This window comes from Gobio gobio (genome assembly GCF_949357685.1).
Source record: "Gobio gobio genome assembly, chromosome: 10".
NCBI lineage: Eukaryota > Metazoa > Chordata > Actinopteri > Cypriniformes > Gobionidae > Gobio > Gobio gobio.
The window spans coordinates 55180216-55203329 of NC_137116.1; the positions used below are offsets into that span (position 1 = coordinate 55180216).

Here is a 23114-nt window from a genome sequence, read left to right on the forward strand (position 1 = left end):
TGCACAGGAACAGGAAAGGAAGTGAAGAAATGGCCGTGTATGAAAACTGAAACAAGAAAAGCAGATTAGAGACCTATTTCGACCATTTCATAAGCTAGTCAGTAGTTCAGACGCACAATACACTACACACAATACACACACTACACACTACACTACACAACACACACTACACACAGTACACTACACACACTACACAACACACAGTACACTACACACAATACACTACACTACACTAGACCACACACACACACACACACTACACCACACACACTACACTACACACACTAAACACACTACACAACACACACTAAACACACTACACTACACTACACACTACACTACACACAATACACTACACTACACTACACTACACTACACTACACACACTACACACATAAATAGGCCTACAGTAAGCTGAGCCTTGGATAAAACTATCTCTATATCATGAATCATTGTTTACATCAATGATACATCATTGCATTATCGATATCTCGATATTAGGGGTGTAATTATATATCGTTAGACGATATATCGCGATATAAAAATGTGACGATATGTATCATTGATGGAAACGATATGATTCATGATATAGAGTTGTTTTATCCAAGGCTCAGCTTACTGTAGGCCTATTTATGTCATAAAGGCATCGTCAAAAGAACGAATCGAGTGTCTAATCCAAACACAAGTCTTCAGAAGAGACACGATGGCTTGATATGATGAATATATTTAACACGACGCACATACTGTAGTAAACACGGACGTTCAAATAATTGCGTAATGCGCAAAAACATGAGAGTGAGTAAATGCAGGGGGAAAATGTTTTGTTTACAGAGTTTCAGTGACATTATTACATTAAACGACTATATATAATGTTGAATATAATGTATAATAATGCAATGGGGGAATATTTGTGGGTCCTGATAATAATACACCAATAATAATAACATGTTAATAATAATAAAAAAGTAAAAACATTTTTATTTTGGCTTAAAATATCGGGATACATATCGTATCGTGAGTTCAGTATCGCGATTTATATCGAAATGTGAGTTCAGTATCGCGATTTATATCGAATCGTGAGTTCAGTATCGCGATTTATATCGAATCGTGAGTTCACGATTTATATTGAATCGTGAGTTCAGTATCGCGATTTATATCGAACCGTGAGTTCAGTATTGCTATTTATATTGCATCGTGAGTTCAGTATCGCGATTTATATCGAATCGTGAGTTCAGTATCGTGATTTATATCGAATTGTGAGTTCAGTAGCGTGATTTATTTCGAATCGTGAGTTCAGTATCGCGAACCGTGAGTTCAGTATCGTGAACCGAGAGTTCAGTATCGCGATTTATATCGAACCGTGAGTTCAGTATCGCGATTTATATCGAATCGTGAGTTCAGTATCGTGATTTATATTGAATCGTGAGTTCAGTATTGCGATTTATATCGAACCGTGAGTTCAGTATCGCGATTTATATCGAATCATGAGTTCAGTATCGTGATTTATATTGAATCGTGAGTTCAGTATCGTGATTTATATCGAACCGTGAGTTCAGTATCGCGATTTATATCGAACCGTGAGTTCAGTATCGCGATTTATATCGGATCGTGAGTTCAGTATCGTGATTTATATGGAATCGTGAGTTCAGTATTGTGATTTATATCAAATCGTGAGTTCATTATCGCGATTTATATCGAATCGTGAATTCAGTATCGCGATTTATATCGAATCGTGAGTTCAGTATCGTGATTTATATGGAATCGTGAGTTCAGTATTGTGATTTTTTTCGAATTGTGAGTTCAATATCGCGATTTATATCGAATCGTGAATTCAGTATCACGATTTATATCGAATCGTGAGTTCAGTATCACGATTTTTATCGATTCGTGAGTTCAGTATCACGATTTTTATCGAATCGTGAGTTCAGTATCACGATTTTTATCGAATCGTGAGTTCAGTATCGCGATTTATATTGAATCGTGAGTTCACGATTTATATCGAATCGTGAGTTCACGATTTATATCGAATCGTGAGTTCACGATTTATATCGAATCGTGAGTTCAGTATTGCAATTTTTATTGAATTGTGAGTTCAGTGTCGCGATTTATATCGAATCGTGAGTTCAGTATCACAATTTATATTGAATCGTGAGTTCAGTATCACAATTTATATCGAATCGCGACACGAGTGCCGATATACGATGTATCGTTCCATCCGTAATACAGTGGCTTCTCCTACTTTTCTTAGTGATATTTATTGCCAGTTTAGGACTGGAAACGGTGCTTTATGTGCAAATGTTTTATGCAATTTTCCAATTTTGTGCATAAGTTAATGCTCAACTTTGGGATGGAAACATAGCTAGCTACAGGTGTACATTGACCAATATTACAATAAAACTTTCATGTCTACAGTTTTGCATGACAAGAGTTGAATTTATTTTTTAGCGTGCTGACCATTAATGTTAGCATGTAAAAGCACAACAAGCATGCTAAAATCCTCTTTGAGAAGTAGCATCTCCATCCCCTGCTAAAAATATTATAAATAAAACAGATGACGTCTGAACATCCAGAGCCTTTCACACACTGGCACACTGATAATAGTCACTTTATACGGAAACGAGGATTTTCCAGCAGGAGAATCTCAATGCGAGTTATCGGCGCAGGCTTCAACGCAATCATTAGCTCTGCCTGTGTTTCTGCGAGGCTCAATGTGTTTGGATTGGCAGAGGCAGCTGGAGTCTGGCCGGGAACAATGGCACCATGGCTCCGATCTGAAAAGGGAAGTGAGTTTCACCTATTATGCTTGTAATTTGTTTGTCATAGGATGCATTATGAGTCGGGACCATGTGTTTGCGGAGCAAGACTTGAGGGTACGAGTGGGTGAAGCTTGTGTGGGCTGGATGAACATCGTCAACCGGTTCTGATTTTCACCTGAGATCATGCACGTAAAAAGAAAACACACACATCTGTTCAAAAGTTTGGGGTGTAAAGGCCCATTCACACCAGGGATGTTAACCGTAATGATAATGACACACAGAATTACGAATTCCGCACATCAGGGAAGAGCAACAAATCCCTCAAATCTTGTGTGCCATCTGAACTCTTCCCTGCATCCCAATATCTATACTATCCATCCTAAATAGTATGTGAAATTAGAATAAGTGTGTCCCAAAGCATAGCATGTTGAAAAGAGTGTCAAAAGTCCCCGGATGGGCTACTATTTCCAGTAGATTTTCAAAGTGTGCACACTATAAAGACTCTTAATGCTAGTTAATTCAGTCCTTTTGCAGGACCATGTAAGAAACTTAAATGTTAAAGCACAAAATTGTTTAAAATTCTAATTTGACGAACAACTGCAACATGCGAGTAAATCGTCACTCTGGGCGATTAAATAATATCTATTATTAGCCATTGGCTAATAAATTCTCCGATTTTACTCGCCAGTGTGTGTGTGTGTGTGTGTGTGTTAGATGCAAAGAATAAGTTTAGCATAAATATATTTTTACTCGCTGAACACTCTGAATGAGCGTTTGAGAGTTTCGCTCTTGTCAAGCGATCTATACGATTTCAAATCAGCTCATCTGACGTACCTGTTGGATTACAAATTTATGCATTGTTATATCTAGGTCCCAATGTAATAGAATATAACTGAAAACATAATCTATATTTGTGTTTTACATTTTGAAGTAAACTTGAGGAAATTCTAAGGAGATTACGTCAGGCTGTGTAAGTGTTTGGGACATTAAGTCTTTTGTCTTTATGCACTTCCTGACTATTTACCATGACAAGATTAGAGCAATACTGCCTGAGTGATTGGATTAGCATCTATGCATTTGAATGACACTGTTATGCTGATTGAATTACGGCTGATGAGACAGGAATGTTTGGGGTGTGTCTCCCCAAAAATATATTTTTCTATGTCTCCTCCCCTGCTGTATAATCCCTCCCCTTGAAATGTATATAAAATACAATGTTCTACTGGCTTTAGTCAGACTTGGAACCTCAGTGGAAAGACAGCACGTTTTTTCTCAATAAAGAATCCTGCTGAAAAACCTATCCAAGTTCTCCTGGTCTCTACTTCAAGAAACAACAGAACTTCACAACATACCGTAAACTCTAGTGTGTGAAGAACTCCGTCGCTTTGATGAGCGCTTTTCTCACACAACCACACACACTTCTTACATACCACGCAAAATCGACGCGCTACATGTTAATAATATTCTCTGTTGTATTTTCCTGTCAAAATAACGGAGTTAATTTGGAATTATTCAGCTTTTAAGAACAAGCAGAAGATATGCCGTTTTTTTCCAGTAGTGGGCGGAGCTAATGCGCAAACGGCAATCTCATTGGCTGGCGCTCATCTATTACTGTCCCTGTTTTGATTTCAGCAAATCAGTTTGAGCGAATGCTGTCAACGTGATTAATATTCATGAACCCAGCAGATCATCAATCCTTAGTGCGTTCTATATTGTTATTAGTAGTAGAATTAGTATTATTATTATCTTTTAATAATATAATATAATTACTATTCTCTATTTTTTTACAGAAACACCAAAAATATCTTAAGCACCACCAGCAGTCCAAAGTTCAGTTAAATGACAAATATGCATTCATACATGCTTTCCAACAGTTTTAGTTCTAATTACTAAAGTTCTATCATTAAATAGTGCTTGATTATCATAATATCATTACATAGTTTAATGCTTGATTGACTGATGTTAAGCGTGTATGTTCAGATATTTGAAAAGCTGTGTCATTTTACAAAGATATTGATAAATTTGGTGGAGTATAATATAATATAAAATATATCAGTTTGGCGACTAAACAAAAAAAATGTGCTAGCCAATGGCGATTCTATTGCCAAGGTGTGTGTAGAGGGTTGAACTGAGACACAAATGAGCTCCCCAACTCTACAACACAACATGGGTCCATATGCACACAACTCAGTTTGTGAAGTACAAAACTGAATGGGATAGAACATTCTGAATGTGTATGAATATTGCATCTGTAAATATTAGCACTTAACCCCTTAACTGCCCCACACCTTTGTGAAAATAGACATGAAAAGGCACTATCCAAACTTAAAGGACTGTAATTCAAGAATGCTTTGGAATATAGAGTTACGTTTGGTCTTGACACTCGGCAGATTATTGGTGAAGTGAAAGCCATTCAAAATATGAACGTATGAAAATGTTATGGAAGTTAAAAGTTACAGTAAATGAAAAATACTGTACTAAATATTTTTTATTTTATATAAAATATATATTTTATGAAGAAAAAAAATTACTCTAAAATTAACACCCCGGAGTCGCGTGGAGCAGTTATATGACGGATAGATGCACTTTTTACGGACTTCAAAAACAGAGCAACTATTACTGCTATTATAATGCTTGGATTAGACAGAACATTTTTAATATAACTCAGATTTTATTCGTCTGAAAGAAGAATGTCATGCACACCTCGGATGACTTGAGGGAGGGTAAATCATGGGCTAATTTTCATTTTTTGGGTGAACTAAAGTTAGAGAAAATTTCTAGAACCTAAAGTTAAGACTGGTTTAAAATGATTTAAGACCTAAAACAGAATATTTCAGCGAATTTAAGACTTTTTAAGGCCTAAAATTTAGGAAACCCTGTATACCAACACCACCACCGGGTGTCATCTACATTCCATTAATTGTTTTGTTTAATGCATTGTCCTGAATATTTCTGTCCAAATATCACTTCCATCACTAAACAGTCCCCAAATATGGACCCTTGAGACTCAGACCTTTCCGACGAAATGTTTTGTCAAGATTAGAAAAGGTTTTGATTATAAAGTAGTTAAAATAAATGTTGTAATATGAAACATGACGACGCCCACTAGGGGGAGGAGCCCTTAGAGTACCGTTTCCATGGTAACACAACGTCTGATTTCAAAACGGATGAATTTTGAGTTCGTAAGCTTTCGAATGATACCAAATTCATAATAATTACTAAAATATATAATTTGAAGAGAAGAAAAAAAAGAGCGGGGCGGCGACAGGGATCGAGCACTCTGGGAACCCGTCGGAGAGCCAGAAAATGCTTTGAATACAAAGGAAAATAATGCACCACAAATCAAAATGAGCTGATTACAGCATCTCTTAATAACCCAACTCTAAATTACAGGCTGTAATGTAATATTTGTACAACTAAAGAGGCTCATAAACATTTGGAAAACAGGACAGGCACTATATTTATGTACACAACACATCAAAATAAGTTAAATATAGTTTTCCTGTCGACAGACCAATTATTATGAGATTACACTTCAGGGAGAAAACAGTAGTTTCTCCCTGTCAAGTTTCAGCATGAATAAGCCTTGAGCCCAACCACTCCCTACAGTTAGAAACCGTGGCTTTAACACAAACACACTGTGTTTATCAAGCAGATTCTGCTTCTGGACTCTTAATTACAGAACAGAGCCGCATGAGCAGTTATGAAATACTGTAAAAGTCACTATTCAGCAGTAAAGCGTGTCAAACTGAGCAGCCCAGAAGCTCTTGTCTCTGGATGAAACCTGCAGCTCAGGACGGCCTTTCATCCGGACAAAAACACACAGGGGTGTTACACAACTCAACAGGACTGACCAATTACTGGGACCTGTGTGTGTGTGTGTGTGTGTGTTGTGTCCAGGGCTAACGTTAATCCGGCGTCTCAGTCCCAGCGGGACACGAGGAGACGCTCACTCCAGCAAATTCCAGTCAGGGATGAGTGTGTGTGAATGTGTGTGTGTGGAGGCCGTAATTATTCAAGCGTTTGGACTATTTTAATGGTTCTTTCATGGTACACTCTTAAAAATAAAGGTTCTTTTGCGGGGTGTATGGTTCCATGAAGAACCTTTAATATCCAAAGAACCTTTCCATTACACAAAAGGTTCTTTGTAGCGCAGAAAGGTTCTTTAGACGATAAAATGGTTAGAAACCTTTCACAAAACGGTTTTTCAGGGAACCAAAAATGGTTCTTCTATGGCATTGCAGTGAAAACCCCTTTTTGGTTCTTCCTGGCACCTTTATTTTTAAGAGTGTAGTTTTGTGAGACTTGCGTGTTGGACTATAAAAGAAATGAACGGTATGACGGCGAGTGATAGATTATCATGTGAAGTGCTGAATACACTTCCTCAAGAGCAGGTTTAAACCGGATTTGATAAGGGAAGGTGTAGCTGTCCCAGTTAAAGAACTGAAGTGTTTAATAAAGGTCAAGAAAGTGCTGGATATATTTATTGTTTCATATGAGCTGCAGTTCCAGGATGCAATCATTCTGCTTGAGAACATGCATAAATATCCACACCCTCATTTAAGGAAGGAATGTGGACACGGACAAACCCAAAGCAGGAGATATTCCCGGTTTTAACTCCTGCAGTTAAGGATGACATGATAACACCATCAGACGAATGAACTATTAAAAGACTGTTAGGCCTTGAAAACAAAGTGACATCACTGGCCTAACACTTCAGCAATAACAGAGTCCGATATCACAGTAACAACACGCTTAACAGCAGAGCCCTGTGACCACACGCCACAAACACACACAGTGTGGTCAGAAAACCTGGGACAACATTGAAAACCACACACACACACACACACACACAGGTTTGTTTTGCTATCTAAGTGTGGACATTCCATAGGCATTATGGTTTTTATACTGTACAAACTGTACACACACACACACACACACACTACCTCTACCCGTAAACCTACCCATCACACACACACACACACACACACACACTACCCCTAAACTTACCCATCACACACACACACACACACACACACACACACACACACTACCCCTACCCCTAAACCTACCCATCACACACACACACACACACACACACACATACACACACACACACACACACACACACACACACACACACACACACACACACACACACACACACACACACACTACCCCTAAACATACCCATCACACACACACACACACACACACACACACACACACACACACACACACACACTACCCCTAAACCTACCCATCACACACACACACACACACACACACTACCCCTAAACCTACCCATCACACACACACACACACACACACACACACACACACACACACACACACACACACACACACACACACACACACACACACACACACACACACACACACACACACACACACACTACCCCTAAACCTACCCATCACACACACACACACACACACACACACACACACACACTACCCCTAAACCTACCCATCACACACACACACACACACACACACACACACACACACACACACACACACACACACACACACACTACCCCACCCCTAAACCTACCCATCACACACACACACACACACACACACACACTACCCCTAAACCTACCCATCACACACACACACACACATAAATAAATAAAGTCGAAAGAATCCCAGATTTTATTGCATTTCACAAAATGTCCCAACTTTTCTTGATTTGTGGTTGTAAAAACAGATGAAAGTGCTCCCAGACTTTTCGACCCCACTGTGTTTTAAAAACAACACGTCTGGCAAACAGCAGATCCTGCACACGAGCGCCATTCACGTCCCCATCGAGCAGCCCCGAGGACAAAGAGAGGAAAGCTCTGACAGTTTGGAGGCTGAGATATGAGCGAGATGGGGACCACAGCATGGCAAACATCAACAATAACATTCAAATTCACACAAACACAACAATGCCAGCCAGCAAGCGCACCTCGAATCGGCCCTGAGGGAATCACGGACAAATCTCCGCCCAGATGTGCGTCAGCTCGGCTTTCCTACAAGATCTGCGGCTGGGCTTTCATTCGAGCTGCTCTTCGGCATGTATATCAGCTGGGGCAGGAAATGAGAGCTACCTAAACGTCCCTCGAGTACTTTATACGTTTCAGGGGCTTTATGACCTCACTCCGGCCGCTGATAAGAGTCCTGCACACCGCTGACCCGGCTTTCGCTGCCAATCGGCCTGACACATTACAGGAAGCTCATATTGTTCTACACAAGCTGCTTCCCCCGTTCATGATGGTGCGAGAAACATCGGAGAGAGTCCTGTGAGAGAATGAGTGCGAAGCTATCACGGTGAGAAAGTAAGGACGAAAATTAAACATAAATATCAGTCAGGCCGCAAAGACACAATGGGTCATTCGTCATGTCAGGATTTTCGGGAATCATGAAAGTGAGCGGGAAATGCTGACTTGCGCTTTCACATAATTCAGAACTGATTATTGGAAGTCGCGTCCAAGAGTCTTCTTGGGAAACAGTTGAGGTAGACACACGTCTGAGGGAGTGTTCATACTTTCCTGATAATCACTGGTGTAAGAAAAAGGACTCGAGCATTCGTACCAACGAAGAAAACAAGCGTTAAACTTCCTCCAATTCATTCACTTCAACATTCGATTTCCTAAAATTAAGCTCTAAACAATCAAAGTTTCAAGTAGTCATGGGTCTCTCAGCAACAGTAACAATATTAGTTTGTCCACAGAAAGAGTATGACTGTAAAAGACTTGGAATATAATGCATGAACTCCTTTTGGTTGGTCCTTTATGGATCACTGTATGGACATATTATTTTTTGTGTATATGTGTTTGAAACAACATGAGGGTGAGTAAATTATAACAGAATTTTTTTGTTGTTGAACTATTCCTCCGTGCCAAATCAACCAAACTTATGAAACGACCCTAGTCAAATTTTTTATTTTGTTAATATCTTTTCTGAACACAAATAGTGATGAAAACCAAAATATTACATTTAACAGCTGTATATTTACTGAATAATCCAGTATTGTGTAGAGGAGGGTCAAACATGACAATTTTCACATGAGATTTGCAGCCAAATCACAGGTGTGTAAAACTGACTTTAGAAAGATGGCAGCATGATCATTTTATGTCCACTCAGAGATTGGTAGATATATTAGTGAAATATGTTGACTTTATCAATCTGTGTGTCCTTATATGCCAACGGTGAGCGCTTAAACATGGGAAACAAGCACTTCTGCTGTTTTTTGCCCCGAGTTTGCATGCCTGTAACTGGAGAAGCATTAAAGATATATTAATATCCTTTTAGATTTTAGTTTTTAACAAACATTTATTTTGGTATCTGCACTTTCAAGGCTCTATATGGTTCAATCCCAGAGATATGGGGATCTTAAAGCGGCTCCATGAGCAAATTGGTCAGTTGTACACATTTTCAGTGGGCAAAAAAAACAAATGTGGGTCTCTATAATATGGCACCAACATTTTTTAATTTTGACTCCCCTCTACAAAACAGTGAATTACTCATTAAATATACATTCATGAAATGTAATATTTTGGCTTTTTTCTTCATTTAAAAAAATTATCAAAATCTAATTTTTGTAGCCGGGGACCTCTGGTTGAGTTGGCACGGAATGACCCACAAAACATGGATTGGCAAACATAGCAATGTGGGAATGTGTGTGAAAATGTGTTTCGAAATTACCTGCAGGAAGAGAAAACTGGCATCTAAGGAGCAGGCGAATAACAGGAACTACTATAAATACAAGCATTCAGTGTCCAAATATGGAACACCATAAGCAATGAAGCCCTGTGACTTCCTGCGTGTTGAGAGCCATTTAATTAAGAGTGACAGAAAACATCAGTTGTGTTTTCTATGTGAACTACTTCTATTTGACATGCCTACACAACTCAACAACACACACACACACACACACGTTGACATCTGTTTGGGTCATTTAGCAATGGCTGACAGTGGCTAATCTTTCCTGAGACTTAGATGGACATGCAATGATTGCAGGATGTGGACAAGATAATCTAAAACTGTCTCAAACAGGAGCATTTTCAGTAATGAGTCAATGTTTACACTCACAAAATATGCTGACAGAGGTCAATTGGGACATTTAATCAGAAACGGCCTAAACTCAAGATTAGAGCGAACATAAACAAGAAGAGTTCAGTGATTACTGGGTCTTTTTTGGTTGTTGATGCTAGTGAAAGCCGTCGATCAGCAGGTGTCTGAGGGTTTAGGTTAGTGTAGTTGTTCGTTTGTGGGGGATGGAGGACAAATTCTTTCACTACTGTTTTGTTATGGATCTTTTGTCATGCTAAATCTAACGACGTGCAACATGCTGAGCTACAGGAGAAGACAGTCAGTGATATAAAACAGCACATGATGACTGTACAGATTATCACATTTTTCTTCTACACACAAACCTCAGATTAACAGAATTAGTGCGGAGGAAACTAGCTAACCAAGTCACATTACTTACAGTTTTTCTCAGTCGCTTTGGTACATTTCTCAGATCAGAATTGAAATTCTCAAAGCTACCTGTTCAATCTTCACATCATTGTGTCACTTGTGCACATCAAAAAAGCAGTTTCTCATTTCTTTGAACAAGTTGCAAATGCTTGTGTGCATCCATGCAAATGATTATGTACAATTCTCTGCTGTTTCCTACATTATCAGTTGCTTACGTCATGTTGATCAAAATGTATTATAATGGGTCTCTGTTGAATAGTCTCACCCCCACAACATTTAGGCATTAGTTCATAGCACAAGTCTTTACATGCAAAATGGTTGAACAAGTTGTCATAATATGTCAAGCATATTTCTATACATTTCCGTTAGACGTTCACATTTCTACTTTAGTTTTTCTGTTTTTTTTCTTTGTGCTATGCAGTTCTGTCTTTTCCTTTCTGTATCGCAATGACATCTGTCAACAAATTACAGTACAAACAGTAAAAGCGTAAATGTGAATCTTGTCCAGTCTCTTGCATTCAAACTCACACATACACTAAGGTGTAACCTACAATTTACAATAATTGTCATCAAAACTTTAGCCATATTTACATCAGAACATCCCTCCAGAGTACAGTTATATTGACAATATGACTAAGCAATTTGACCGTCTTATTCATGCACAATGAGCCAAGGACTTGTCATTCTGATGGCTCTGACATGTTCATTGACACAGATATTTACTTCTGAGAGATGAACTAAGGATTTTGAGCAAGAGACTGGCTTTTGCAGGTAATCCATGGTGTTTTGCTATTTGTACGAATTGTTTTGAGAAATGGACTTACTGTTTTGCAAATGTCGAGGATGATTCGAGAAATGTACCAAAGCGACTGAGAAAAACTGTAATTTAATCAGAATGGTATGAAAGAATACCAGAACTTTTAAGGAGGCGGCATATGAGTCTAACCCTGTGGCAAAATAGACCTCCACCGCTGCGTTCATTAAGATAATTGTGCTCAAAGCAGCAGCAGAAGTGCTGAACACGCTCCAGTGCTCGTGTTGATCTGCACGAGCTTCCTGTGGGATTCCAGATTACGGCCAAATGAAGTCAAGCCAGATACACGCCACATAATGACCGTCCTACTTAACCTGCCGAGCACATCGGCCGGAAAACATGCAGCGTGCAGGTCGGCACACACCTGACCTCGCTTCAGACACAATCCAGAGGGCGTGCGATTCTGTGTGTTAAAGCAGCACTAGGTAGGTTTTGCTCTCGGGCTCCCCCTACAGTTGGGAAACAGTATTGTCCTCTACTACTATCGTAAACTCTGTCATTCTACTTCAGGGGATGCATCGCACGTGCATTTGTTGACATGATAATTATGATAGCCCTGTGTGAAATGTCTTCTTCCCAGGTACAGTGGCACATGTTTCAGCATGTCATATGAATATAATTTCATGGGTTTTATTTTTATCAAACGCCAAATGATCGCGATACTCACGTTTACAAGCCAGCGTCATTATAGTAGCCTAGTCTATTGGTTCCCGTTTTACAGAATCTATGATACTTCAATTCAATGTTTGAGTGGTAGGTAATAACCATATATCGTCAATATTATAATATCAAGCTACCATAGATGAATCTGCAAATTTGAAAAATCGATTTGCATTATAGCTTGAGGAAAGACAAATAAACCAATATCACAGACATGTTAGGTATCCTAAAATATGATTTTGTACGTCTTATGTATTTACTTGCAAGAATGTAGCCCCTCCTCCTTCAGCTCACGCCAACGAGCAAACGCTGGCCAATGTTGATCCTCCTGCCTTTAAATCGATCACTTTCTCGTTTCCTCTTTTTGCTTTCCTCCGACAAAACCTTTGCTTTCTTATTTTTCTGTGCTGCTTCGGCCATGAGTATAACATCCGGCAAACAAACGATAGTTGGGCTCGCACGTCCGAATTTAAGGAGGTGGTGGAAGTGACGCATATGCCGTAAAGCAGTATAATTTTGTAGTTCTTTTTGTTCTCAGGTTACTACCCGAAACCCGAAGTTTAAAAGTCCGATTAAAAACGATACAGACCCCGTCAGGCTATGGCAGACGTGTCATTCAACCTATTGTAAGTCGATGTATCATCACAAGAGTCTTGAAAATATATTATAAAGGTTGAAAAGTTACCTAGTGCTGCTTTAAAGGGAAACATCTGCAGACTATTGTCCATGGAGAACCGTGCACTACAGAACATACATGGTCAGCGTGTCTTTTTACATACGTGTAAATGAACACATCCTTCGCTATAGTAACACGCTGTCTGATCACCAGTCAAAAGTGTGTTTCTCATCATCTTAAAAAGCCAAGCTAGAATCCACACCAGAAAACAGCTCAAATATACCAGTTGTTGGTTTGGCAACATGTTGTCAGCTAGTCATGGATCACATGATCAGTTGTTCTTGTCCTGGAGAGAAAAAGCTTGACCCTCACCCTTCTCTTGAGGCGGTCTCTCTCTCTCAGCGTGAGCGTGTCGGCTTTGGCGATCACAGGGACGATGTTGACTTTGCTGTGGATCGCCTTCATGAACTCCACATCTAGAGGCTTCAGTCTGGGGAAAATAAAGCACACAGAAGCACAAATCACACACACAGTTTAGGATCAGTAATATTTGTATTACTTTTATTTAGCAAGGACACATTAAATTGATCAACATTTATAGTAAAGACATTTATAATGCTACAAAAGATTTCTATTTCAAATAAGTGTTGTCAAAAGTGCAGACTTCGGTACCAATTTTTAAAATGTGACGATACCAGCGTTTCACTCTAGCATTTTGAGCGCTGTTGAACAGATTCATAAACACCACTGATTGGCTATTGTGTTCACAAGCTCAACATGTATGTCTCTGATTGGCCATCAAGTTCACACGCGTGATTATGATGGCCAATCAGAGGCATATATGTTGAGTGCATGAACACTACGGCCAATCAGAGGCATATATGTTGAGCGTGTGAACACAATGGCCAATCAGAGACATATATGTTGAGCGTGTGAACACAATGGCCAATCAGAGACATATATGTTGAGTGCATGAACACGATGGCCAATCAGAGGCATATATGTTGAGCGTGTGAACACAATGGCCAATCAGAGACATATATGTTGAGTGCATGAACACGATGGCCAATCAGAGGCATATATGTTGAGCGTGTGAACACAATGACCAATCAGAGACATATATGTTGAGTGCATGAACACTATGGCCAATCAGAGGCATATATGTTGAGTGCATGAACACTATGGCCAATCAGAGGCATATATGTTGAGCGTGTGAACACAATGGCCAATCAGAGCCATATATGTTGAGCACATGAACACTACGGCCAATCAGAGGCATACATGTTGAGCGAGTGAACACAATGGCCAATCAGAGGCATATATGTTGAGCGTGTGAACACAATGGCCAATCAGAGGCATATATGTTGAGCGTGTGAACACAATGGCCAATCAGAGGCATATATGATGAGTGCATGAACACTACGGCCAATCAGAGGCATATATGTTGAGTGCATGAACACTACGGCCAATCAGAGGCATACATGTTGAGCGTGTGAACACAATGGCCAATCAGAGGCATATATGTTGAGCGTGTGAACACAATGGCCAATCAGAGGCATATATGTTGAGCGTGTGAACACAATGGCCAATCAGAGACATATATGTTGAGCGTGTGAACACAATGGCCAATCAGAGACATATACGTATGTTGAGCACATGAACACAATGGCCAATCAGAGGTGTTTAAGAATCCGTTCAACAGTGGGTATTGTCACATTTTTTAAATTTCAGTACTGACTTGATACAGAAGTCGGTACTTTTGACAACAATATTTCAAATAAATAGCAAATAAAAACTTTTGTATTCAACAAAAAGAAAATCATTTTCCACAAAAATATGAAACAGCAAAACTGTTTTCAAGACTGATTATAATCAGAAATGTTTGTTGATCATCAACAATGCTTCAGCCATCTAAAACTCGCCCTGGAATGATGGGATGGCCAAATGTTCGGATGCAATATTTGTTGAAAATGCAATAAACTGTTTATCCGGGAGTCTGAACAGCTTTGGGAGCGCATTTTGTTGAGGTTTCATGTGACCTATGATTTTGTCACAGAAGCTGCTGAAAATGTTTTTTACACTGAGTAGTGTGCATGTAAATGTTCAGTTTTTTTATGGCAACTGACGTCACCTTTGAACTTGATCTGAAAAGTGCTGATGTATAATTCAATTGTGATTTTTGTTGGTGGTTCATGTTGCTGTGATGCATCACTCTTGGTATAAACGGGCTGTAATTGAGGGATAAAGCTACGCCACTTTCTGCAGGAAATGGAATAATGTTTTATTGACTGATGATGAAAGGCAGAATATTTTACCCATGTCCAAACGGAGAGATGAAGTAAAAGCAGCAGTGCACTCTGTTGTCCACGATGTGTCTGCGGTTCAGTCCGCTCTCGTCGTGCAGGTATCGCTCAAACTGATTATCGATATACTGGATGATCGTCTTAAAGCTGTCGAAGAGAATAAAGCAGAGAACCGGTTGAAAGGAAAGACATAAAAGCTTGTGATTGTATTAAACAAACATCGGATCTGAATCTCAGCAGAACAAAACCACAATCTAATCGCGGGCCATGAGGACACATTTCAGAAATGGAGAACAACCACTTCGTCAAGATAAAGCTTATCAAGCGCTCCACAACTTCAGGTTTACAGGTTTTTGTTCCGCAAAGATGCACCAGTGTTATTTTAGTGTCGCTGACTGCCTGTTATATGTTTTTTAAAATATTTATATTTTGTTCTCATTTTAAATTTAAAGCTTTAGTCATTTTTAAAGGGTTAGTGCACCCAAACATTAAAATCCTTTCATTAATTCCTCACCCTCATTGTCACATTGTCTTGTTTTGCACATGTGGTGATTTTTTATTTGCTGTGTCATGTGCTCCTGTCTTTTGTCTCTCTTGTTACCTGATTATTGGTTTATTTGCCCCACCTGTCTTGTTTGTCCCCTATTTAATCTCATTGTGTCTTCTTCAGTCCTGTGCTGGTTCGTTGTCGTTGGTGTGTCTCCTGTTTTCATGCTCCTTATTCCCGACCCTGGTAGTTTGTCTTTGTTAAGTTTGATTTTCCGCCTCGTGGGTTTTTGTTTTGTGTTTATTTTTATTTTTGTATTCAATAAATACCCATTTCTTTCCTGCATTTGAGTCCTCACTCAATTTCTCCATCCGATTCCTGACATAACAATCCAGCCTATGTCAGGAATCGGTATGGAGAAATGGAGCGAGGACTCAAATGTAGGAAGGAGACAAATGAAATCCAAACACAACTAATAAAACACCCACGAGGGGAAAAAAACTAATTAGAACCATCAAAAACACCACGTGCAAAACAAGACAGACATGTGACACTCATGTAGTTATAAATCTTTTGTTCATCTTGTCTCTCCATTGACAGCTTTGCAACTATTACTACGACACTTTAAAAAGTTCATAAAGAGATCGTAAAACTAATCCATATGCATTGAGCAGTTTAATCCAAATTTTCTGAAGAGACACGATCGCTTTATATGATGAACAGAGCGAATTAGGCTTTTATTCACGTAAACATTGATCAGCGAACATACACAGAAGCTCAACCGAACCTGGGGCCTATACCATGAAGCCGGTTTAGCTGGCTAGCCAGATATGTTTAAGCTTAGTTTGTGCCAATCCTGGGTTTTAGGTACCATTAAAGTAGTTTGGCTTTTAGCCGTGTTCATCTCCATAGTAACTTACGCTCCACGGCTAACCTGCTCCAGGACAGGTTATGTTCTGGATAAGAGATCTCAAACTGAAATTGGACCAATCAGCTGTGAGCAAAGTAACACACCTCTGGTGCAATAAAGCCACTCCCCCTTTTTCTACTCCAAATTAAAGTTTTACATAGCAAATGGCTATTAAAGACTTAAGCCTCTGGCTTTTAACAATGCTTATTTATAATAATAATAATTTTGAATTATTTAAATATAATTTATGTAATTATTATAGCCTTAATCAATTACACATGTATCATTTTAGTTAATCAATCATTAATAAGCATTTTGTTAATATTAAAATAAATAGCCTATATAAAGGTAATACAAATAAGCTTTAAAATTCAATAAATAAAGCTATAAAAAGTACATGTGAGCATAAATGTTCAATTCTCTCTATATATCAACTAAACTAACTTCATAACTTTTACTTGCATTGACGTATAAGATTTTTCTTATAGTTGTCCGACAGCTCTTTTCTTCTTGCTGTGTAAATTTGTTTAAATTCTTAATATTTTCAATGATGTATATTCTGCGGAAGAGCGAAGTGAATCTCGCTGCTTCTCTCGCGAGAAGTGAATCTCAGTTGATCCAGAGCGTGTGATTGGCTGTTCACTGCTGATGTCACAGCTAAACTCCTAAACTCTGGATCAAAGCCTGAGTTGACAGAGAAATTTGATGATCAGCATCATTGGACCAGCAAAGCCTGAATAGATTGGTTTGGTTTTGTCAACTCTAAACTAATCCTGTAACCCTGAGTTTGTTAAGCTACCATCATGGTACAGGCCCCTGCTTGACACATGAGAACAAACCTCTTGCTGAAGCTCAAACGTGCTGCCTCATTGGTTCTCGCACGTTAAGCGAACATGCTTGAGCTTCTGATGTGTGCATTGACCAATGTTTAAATGTGAATAAAAGCTTCAATCTGTTGATCACAAAGCGATCGAGTCTCTTCAGAAAATGTGGACTAAACTGCTCAGTTCATATGGATTAGCTAATATGGATTGGAGGGACAGAAATCTCTCAGTTCTCACCAACAGCTTCCCTTTTGCTCTAAAGTCTCCAGACTTATCTAGACAGCACACACTAAACCGCTTCTGCTTCTGATGCAGATATGATCACTGCACCTTCTAGATCTCGCCTTGAGACCGCAGCCTTATCAAGAGGCGGAGGAGGCGTGACATGATAATACAGGTATACACTCACCTATAGGATTATTAGGAACACTAATACTGTGTTTGACCCCCTTTGGCCTTCAGAACTGCCTTAATTCTACGAGGCATTGACTCAACAAGGTGCTGAAAGCATTCTTTAGAAATGTTGGCCATATTGATAGGAGAGCATCTTGCAGTTGATGGAGATTTGTGGGATGCACATCCAGGGCACGAAGCTCCCGTTCCACCACATCCCAAAGATGCTCTATTGGGTTGAGATCTGGTGACTGTGGCGGCCATTTTAGTCCAGTGAACTCATTGTCATGTTCAAGAAACCAATTTGAAATGATTGGAGCTTTGTGACGGTGCATTATCCTGCTGGAAGTAGCCATCAGAGGATGGGGACATGGTGCTCATAAAGGGATGGACATGGGCAGAAACAATGCTCAGGTAGGCCGTGGCATTTAAACCATGCCCAATTGGCACTAAGGGGCCTAAAGTGTGCCAAGAAAACATCCCCCACACCATTACACCACCACCACCAGCCTGCACAGTGGTAACAAGGCATGATGGATCCATGTTCTCATTCTGTTTACGCCAAATTCTGACTCTACCATCTGAATGTCTCAACAGAAATCGAGACTCATCAGACCAGGCAACATTTTTCCAGTCTTCAACTGACCAATTTTGGTGAGCTGGTGCAAATTGTCGCCTCTTTTTCCTATTTGTAGTGGAGATGAGTGGTACCCGGTGGGGTCTTCTGCTGTTGTAGCCCATCCGCCTCAAGGTTGTGTGTGTTGTGGCTTCACAAATGCTTTGCTGCAGACCTCGGTTGTAACGAGTGGTTATTTCAGTCAAAGTTGCTCTTCTATCAGCTTGAATCAGTCGGCCCATTCTCCTCTGACCTCTAGCATCAACAAGGCATTTTGGCCCACAGGACTGCCGCATACTGGATGCTTTTCCCTTTTCACACCATTCTTTGTAAACCCTAGAAATGGTTGTGTGTGAAAATCCCAGTAACTGAGCAGATTGTGAAATACTCAGACCAGCCCGTCTGGCACCAACAACCATGCCACGCTCAAAATTGCTTAAATCACCTTTCTTTCCCATTCCGACATTCAGTGTGGAGTTCAGGAGATTGTCTTGACCAGGACCACACCCCTAAATGCATTGAAGCAACTGCCATGTGATTGGTTGATTAGATAATTGCATTAATGAGAAATTGAACAGGTGTTCCTAATAATCCTTTAGGTGAGTGTATGTAATGTGGCATATTTCATTCACAGCCTATGAAGTCTGTGGGTGAGAGATGGGGAGGATATTGTTCTTCCAAACAGGACGTTCCCAGCATTCCTCAGCGAGGCTCAATGACCAATATACAAACAGAAGGCAACAGCTGCCGATAGTCCACAATCAAGTGCCATAATGTAAATAGTCTCTGTTATGCAGATACACAGACACATAACGATGGGTATTAAGTTAATAATCAGTCTTCCATTCAGGAGGTCATAGTTATACGCAAGGTCTAATTTTATGGATATCTGTAATAACAAACAGCTATTTCACCTCCCTAAGGGAAACCAGAAACAACAGCAGCGCTACTGCAAGTGCACAGACACATCAAAAAAGTTGGACTAGGAATAAAAAGGTAGGGATCTAGGCGAGATATATATTTTTTGTAACCGAGCTTTAATTTGCATGCTGTAAAGACGGTTTGTGTGATAAAAAAAAATCTCTACATACAGTACATCATATAAAACACTACAAAAAAAAACACGTTTTCAACATGTGATAACACGGAACTCTTCTAAAACCATGTGTTTCACATGCGCAAAGTCTATTTTCACAATAAAAAGGTGCTTTGATATTTTGGTTAAATAATATAATGACATTCAGAAGTGTCCAAATACTAGAAAATGTGTCCTGTATAAAAAAGTAATGCAAAAGTAATAAAACGTATTTTGGAACAATACAATAATGCCAGTCAGTGAAGCAACAACACACGAATACAAACGCCTTTAAAATCTGGGCAGATGTAAATGTCTAGTGTTTGGTCTTTACAGCAAGAGTGCTGAGTAAATATCCTGTTATTATTTACCACCAATAATTTATGGTAGAGGGAAAATAATAATGCATGGAGAACGTCAAAATTAGAAATAAATATATGCCTTGGAAGAAATAAATTTCACCTTCCACACCCACTGATAGTGGCCGGTCTCTACCAAAAGTGTGGTTTCTTACCGCATGCACACATTCAGCAATCTAAACGAGGATATATCTATATGGATTATTTTTCTGTTATATACTGACCAGTCCTGGCTGTTGATGGCGTCTCCATATCCAGGCGTGTCCACTACAGTAAGGCGGAGCTTCACTCCCCTCTCCTCGATCTCCACCGTGGACGCTTCGATCTGAACCGTGCGCTCGATCTTCTCTACAAGCACAACAAAACCCCCATCAGGACAAAAACACAACGAAAGATGTGCAGAAACATCCGAGCGGGCACATCGAGACACATCACATTAAAGGGTCATGAAACCCTAAACCACATCTTCTGAGATTTGAACAGAGCTATGAGTGTTGAGCATCGTAGAAGTCAATGTTACCATCCATTCGTTTTGATTGTTGGAGAAAATTAGTTCATTTTAAACATTTTTGCACTATATTCAACTTCCGGGTTTAAATTAATCTTTGTATCAACGTCACAGAATGTACGGCGATGACTCAAAATTATTCATGAGTCTGCTGGTCCTTATCCTATGAGAAGACGACTCGTTTAATTATTCATGAGTCTGCGTGTTCTTATACTATGAGAAGATGCCTCGTTTAATTATTCATGAGTCTGCGTGTTCTTATACTATGAGAAGACGACTCGCTTAATTATTCATGAGTCTGCGGGTCCTTATCCTATGAGAAGACGACTCGTTTAATTATTCATGAGTCTGCGGGTCCTTATCCTATGAGAAGACGACTCGTTTAATTATTCATGAGTCTGCGTGTTCTTATACTATGAGAAGATGCCTCGCTTAATTATTCATGAGTCTGCTTGTTCTTATCCTATGAGAAGATGCCTCGTTTAATTATTCATGAGTCTGCGTGTCCTTATCCTATGAGAAGACGACTCGCTTAATTATTCATGAGTCTGCATGTTCTTATCCTATGAGAAGATGACTCGCTTAATTATTCATGAGTCTGCTTGTTCTTATCCTATGAGAAGATGCCTCGTTTAATTATTCATGAGTCTGCGTGTCCTTATCCTATGAGAAGACGACTCGCTTAATTATTCATGAGTCTGCGTGTTCTTATCCTATGAGAAGATGCCTCGCTTAATTATTCATGAGTCTGCGTGTCCTTATCCTATGAGAAGACGACTCGCTTAATTATTCATGAGTCGGCGTGTTCTTATCCTATGAGAAGACGACTCGTTTAATTATTCATGGGTCTGCGTGTTCTTATCCTATGAGAAGACGACTTGTTTAATTATTCACGAGTCTGCGTGTTCTTATCCTATGAGAAGATGACTTGCTTAATTATTCATGAGTCTGCGTGTCCTTATCCTATGAGAAGACGACTCGTTTAATTATTCATGAGTCTGCGTGTTCTTATCCTATGAGAAGATGACTTGCTTAATTATTCATGAGTCTGCGTGTCCTTATCCTATGAGAAGACGACTCGTTTAATTATTCATGAGTCTGCGTGTTCTTATCCTATGAGAAGACGACTCGTTTAATTATTCATGAGTCTGAGTGTTCTTATCCTATGAGAAGACGACTCGCTTAATTATTCATGAGTCTGCGTGTCCTTATCCTATGAGAAGACGACTCGTTTAATTATTCATGAGTCTGCGTGTTCTTATCCTATGAGAAGACGACTCGTTTAATTATTCATGAGTCTGCGTGTCCTTATCCTATGAGAATAGTCCTTGTTTAATTATTCATGAGTCTGCGTGTTCTTTTCCTATGAGAAGACGACTTGTTTATTTATTCATGAGTCTGCGTGTCCTTATCCTATGAGAAGACGACTCGCTTGATTATTCATGAGTCTGCGTGTTCTTATCCTATGAGAAGACGACTTGTTTAATTATTCATGAGTCTGCGTGTTCTTATCCTATGAGAAGATGCCTCACTGAATTATTCATGAGTCTGCGTGTTCTTATCCTATGAGAAGACGACTCGCTTAATTATTCATGAGTCTGCGTGTTCTTATCCTATGAGAAGACGACCCGTTTAATTATTCATGAGTCTGCGTGTTCTTATCCTATGAGAAGATGCCTCACTGAATTATTCATGAGTCTGCGTGTTCTTATCCTATGAGAAGATGCCTCGCTTAATTATTCATGAGTCTGCGTGTTCTTATCCTATGAGAAGACGACTTGTTTATTTATTCATTAGTCCGCGTGTCCTTATCCTATGAGAAGACGACTTGTTTAATTATTCATGAGTCTGCGTGTCCTTATCCTATGAGAAGACGACTCGTTTAATTATTCATGAGTCTGCGTGTCCTTATCCTATGAGAAGACGACTCGTTTAATTATTCATGAGTCTGCGTGTTCTTATCCTATGAGAAGACGACTCGCTTAATTATTCATGAGTCTGCGTGTTCTTATCCTATGAGAAGACGACTCGCTTAATTATTCATGAGTCTGCGTGTTCTTATCCTATGAGAAGACGACTCGTTTAATTATTCATGAGTCTGCGTGTTCTTATCCTATGAGAAGACGACTCGCTTAATTAACCGCTCTTTATGGCCCATTAACGGCACATAAGTCAGTCTCCACGCCGCAGCTGACCCACGTGAGAACTGACGGCTGCTGAAACGGGGTTCATGACCCTTTAAAACACCTCATGATGTATCGATCCAACATAAAACGTTGAGTGTTTTCCGAGAGGAAGCCCGGGGC

At 39.5% G+C, this 23114-nt stretch overlaps 1 protein-coding gene across 2 annotated transcripts in view; it reads right to left on the reverse strand.

Moving 5' to 3' along the window:
- The window catches only part of LOC307133247 (septin-2), a 53173-nt gene that overhangs the window by 12997 nt on the left and 17062 nt on the right, over window positions 1-23114 (reverse strand). For both annotated transcript variants that reach the window (XM_079828170.1, XM_079828171.1), the window contains exons 5-7: window positions 20525-20648; window positions 15649-15783; window positions 13706-13823 (exon numbers count right to left, since the gene is read on the reverse strand). In XM_079828170.1, coding sequence (XP_079684296.1) covers window positions 13706-13823; window positions 15649-15783; window positions 20525-20648 — 377 coding nt within the window. The remainder of the gene's footprint in view (window positions 1-13705; window positions 13824-15648; window positions 15784-20524; window positions 20649-23114) is intronic.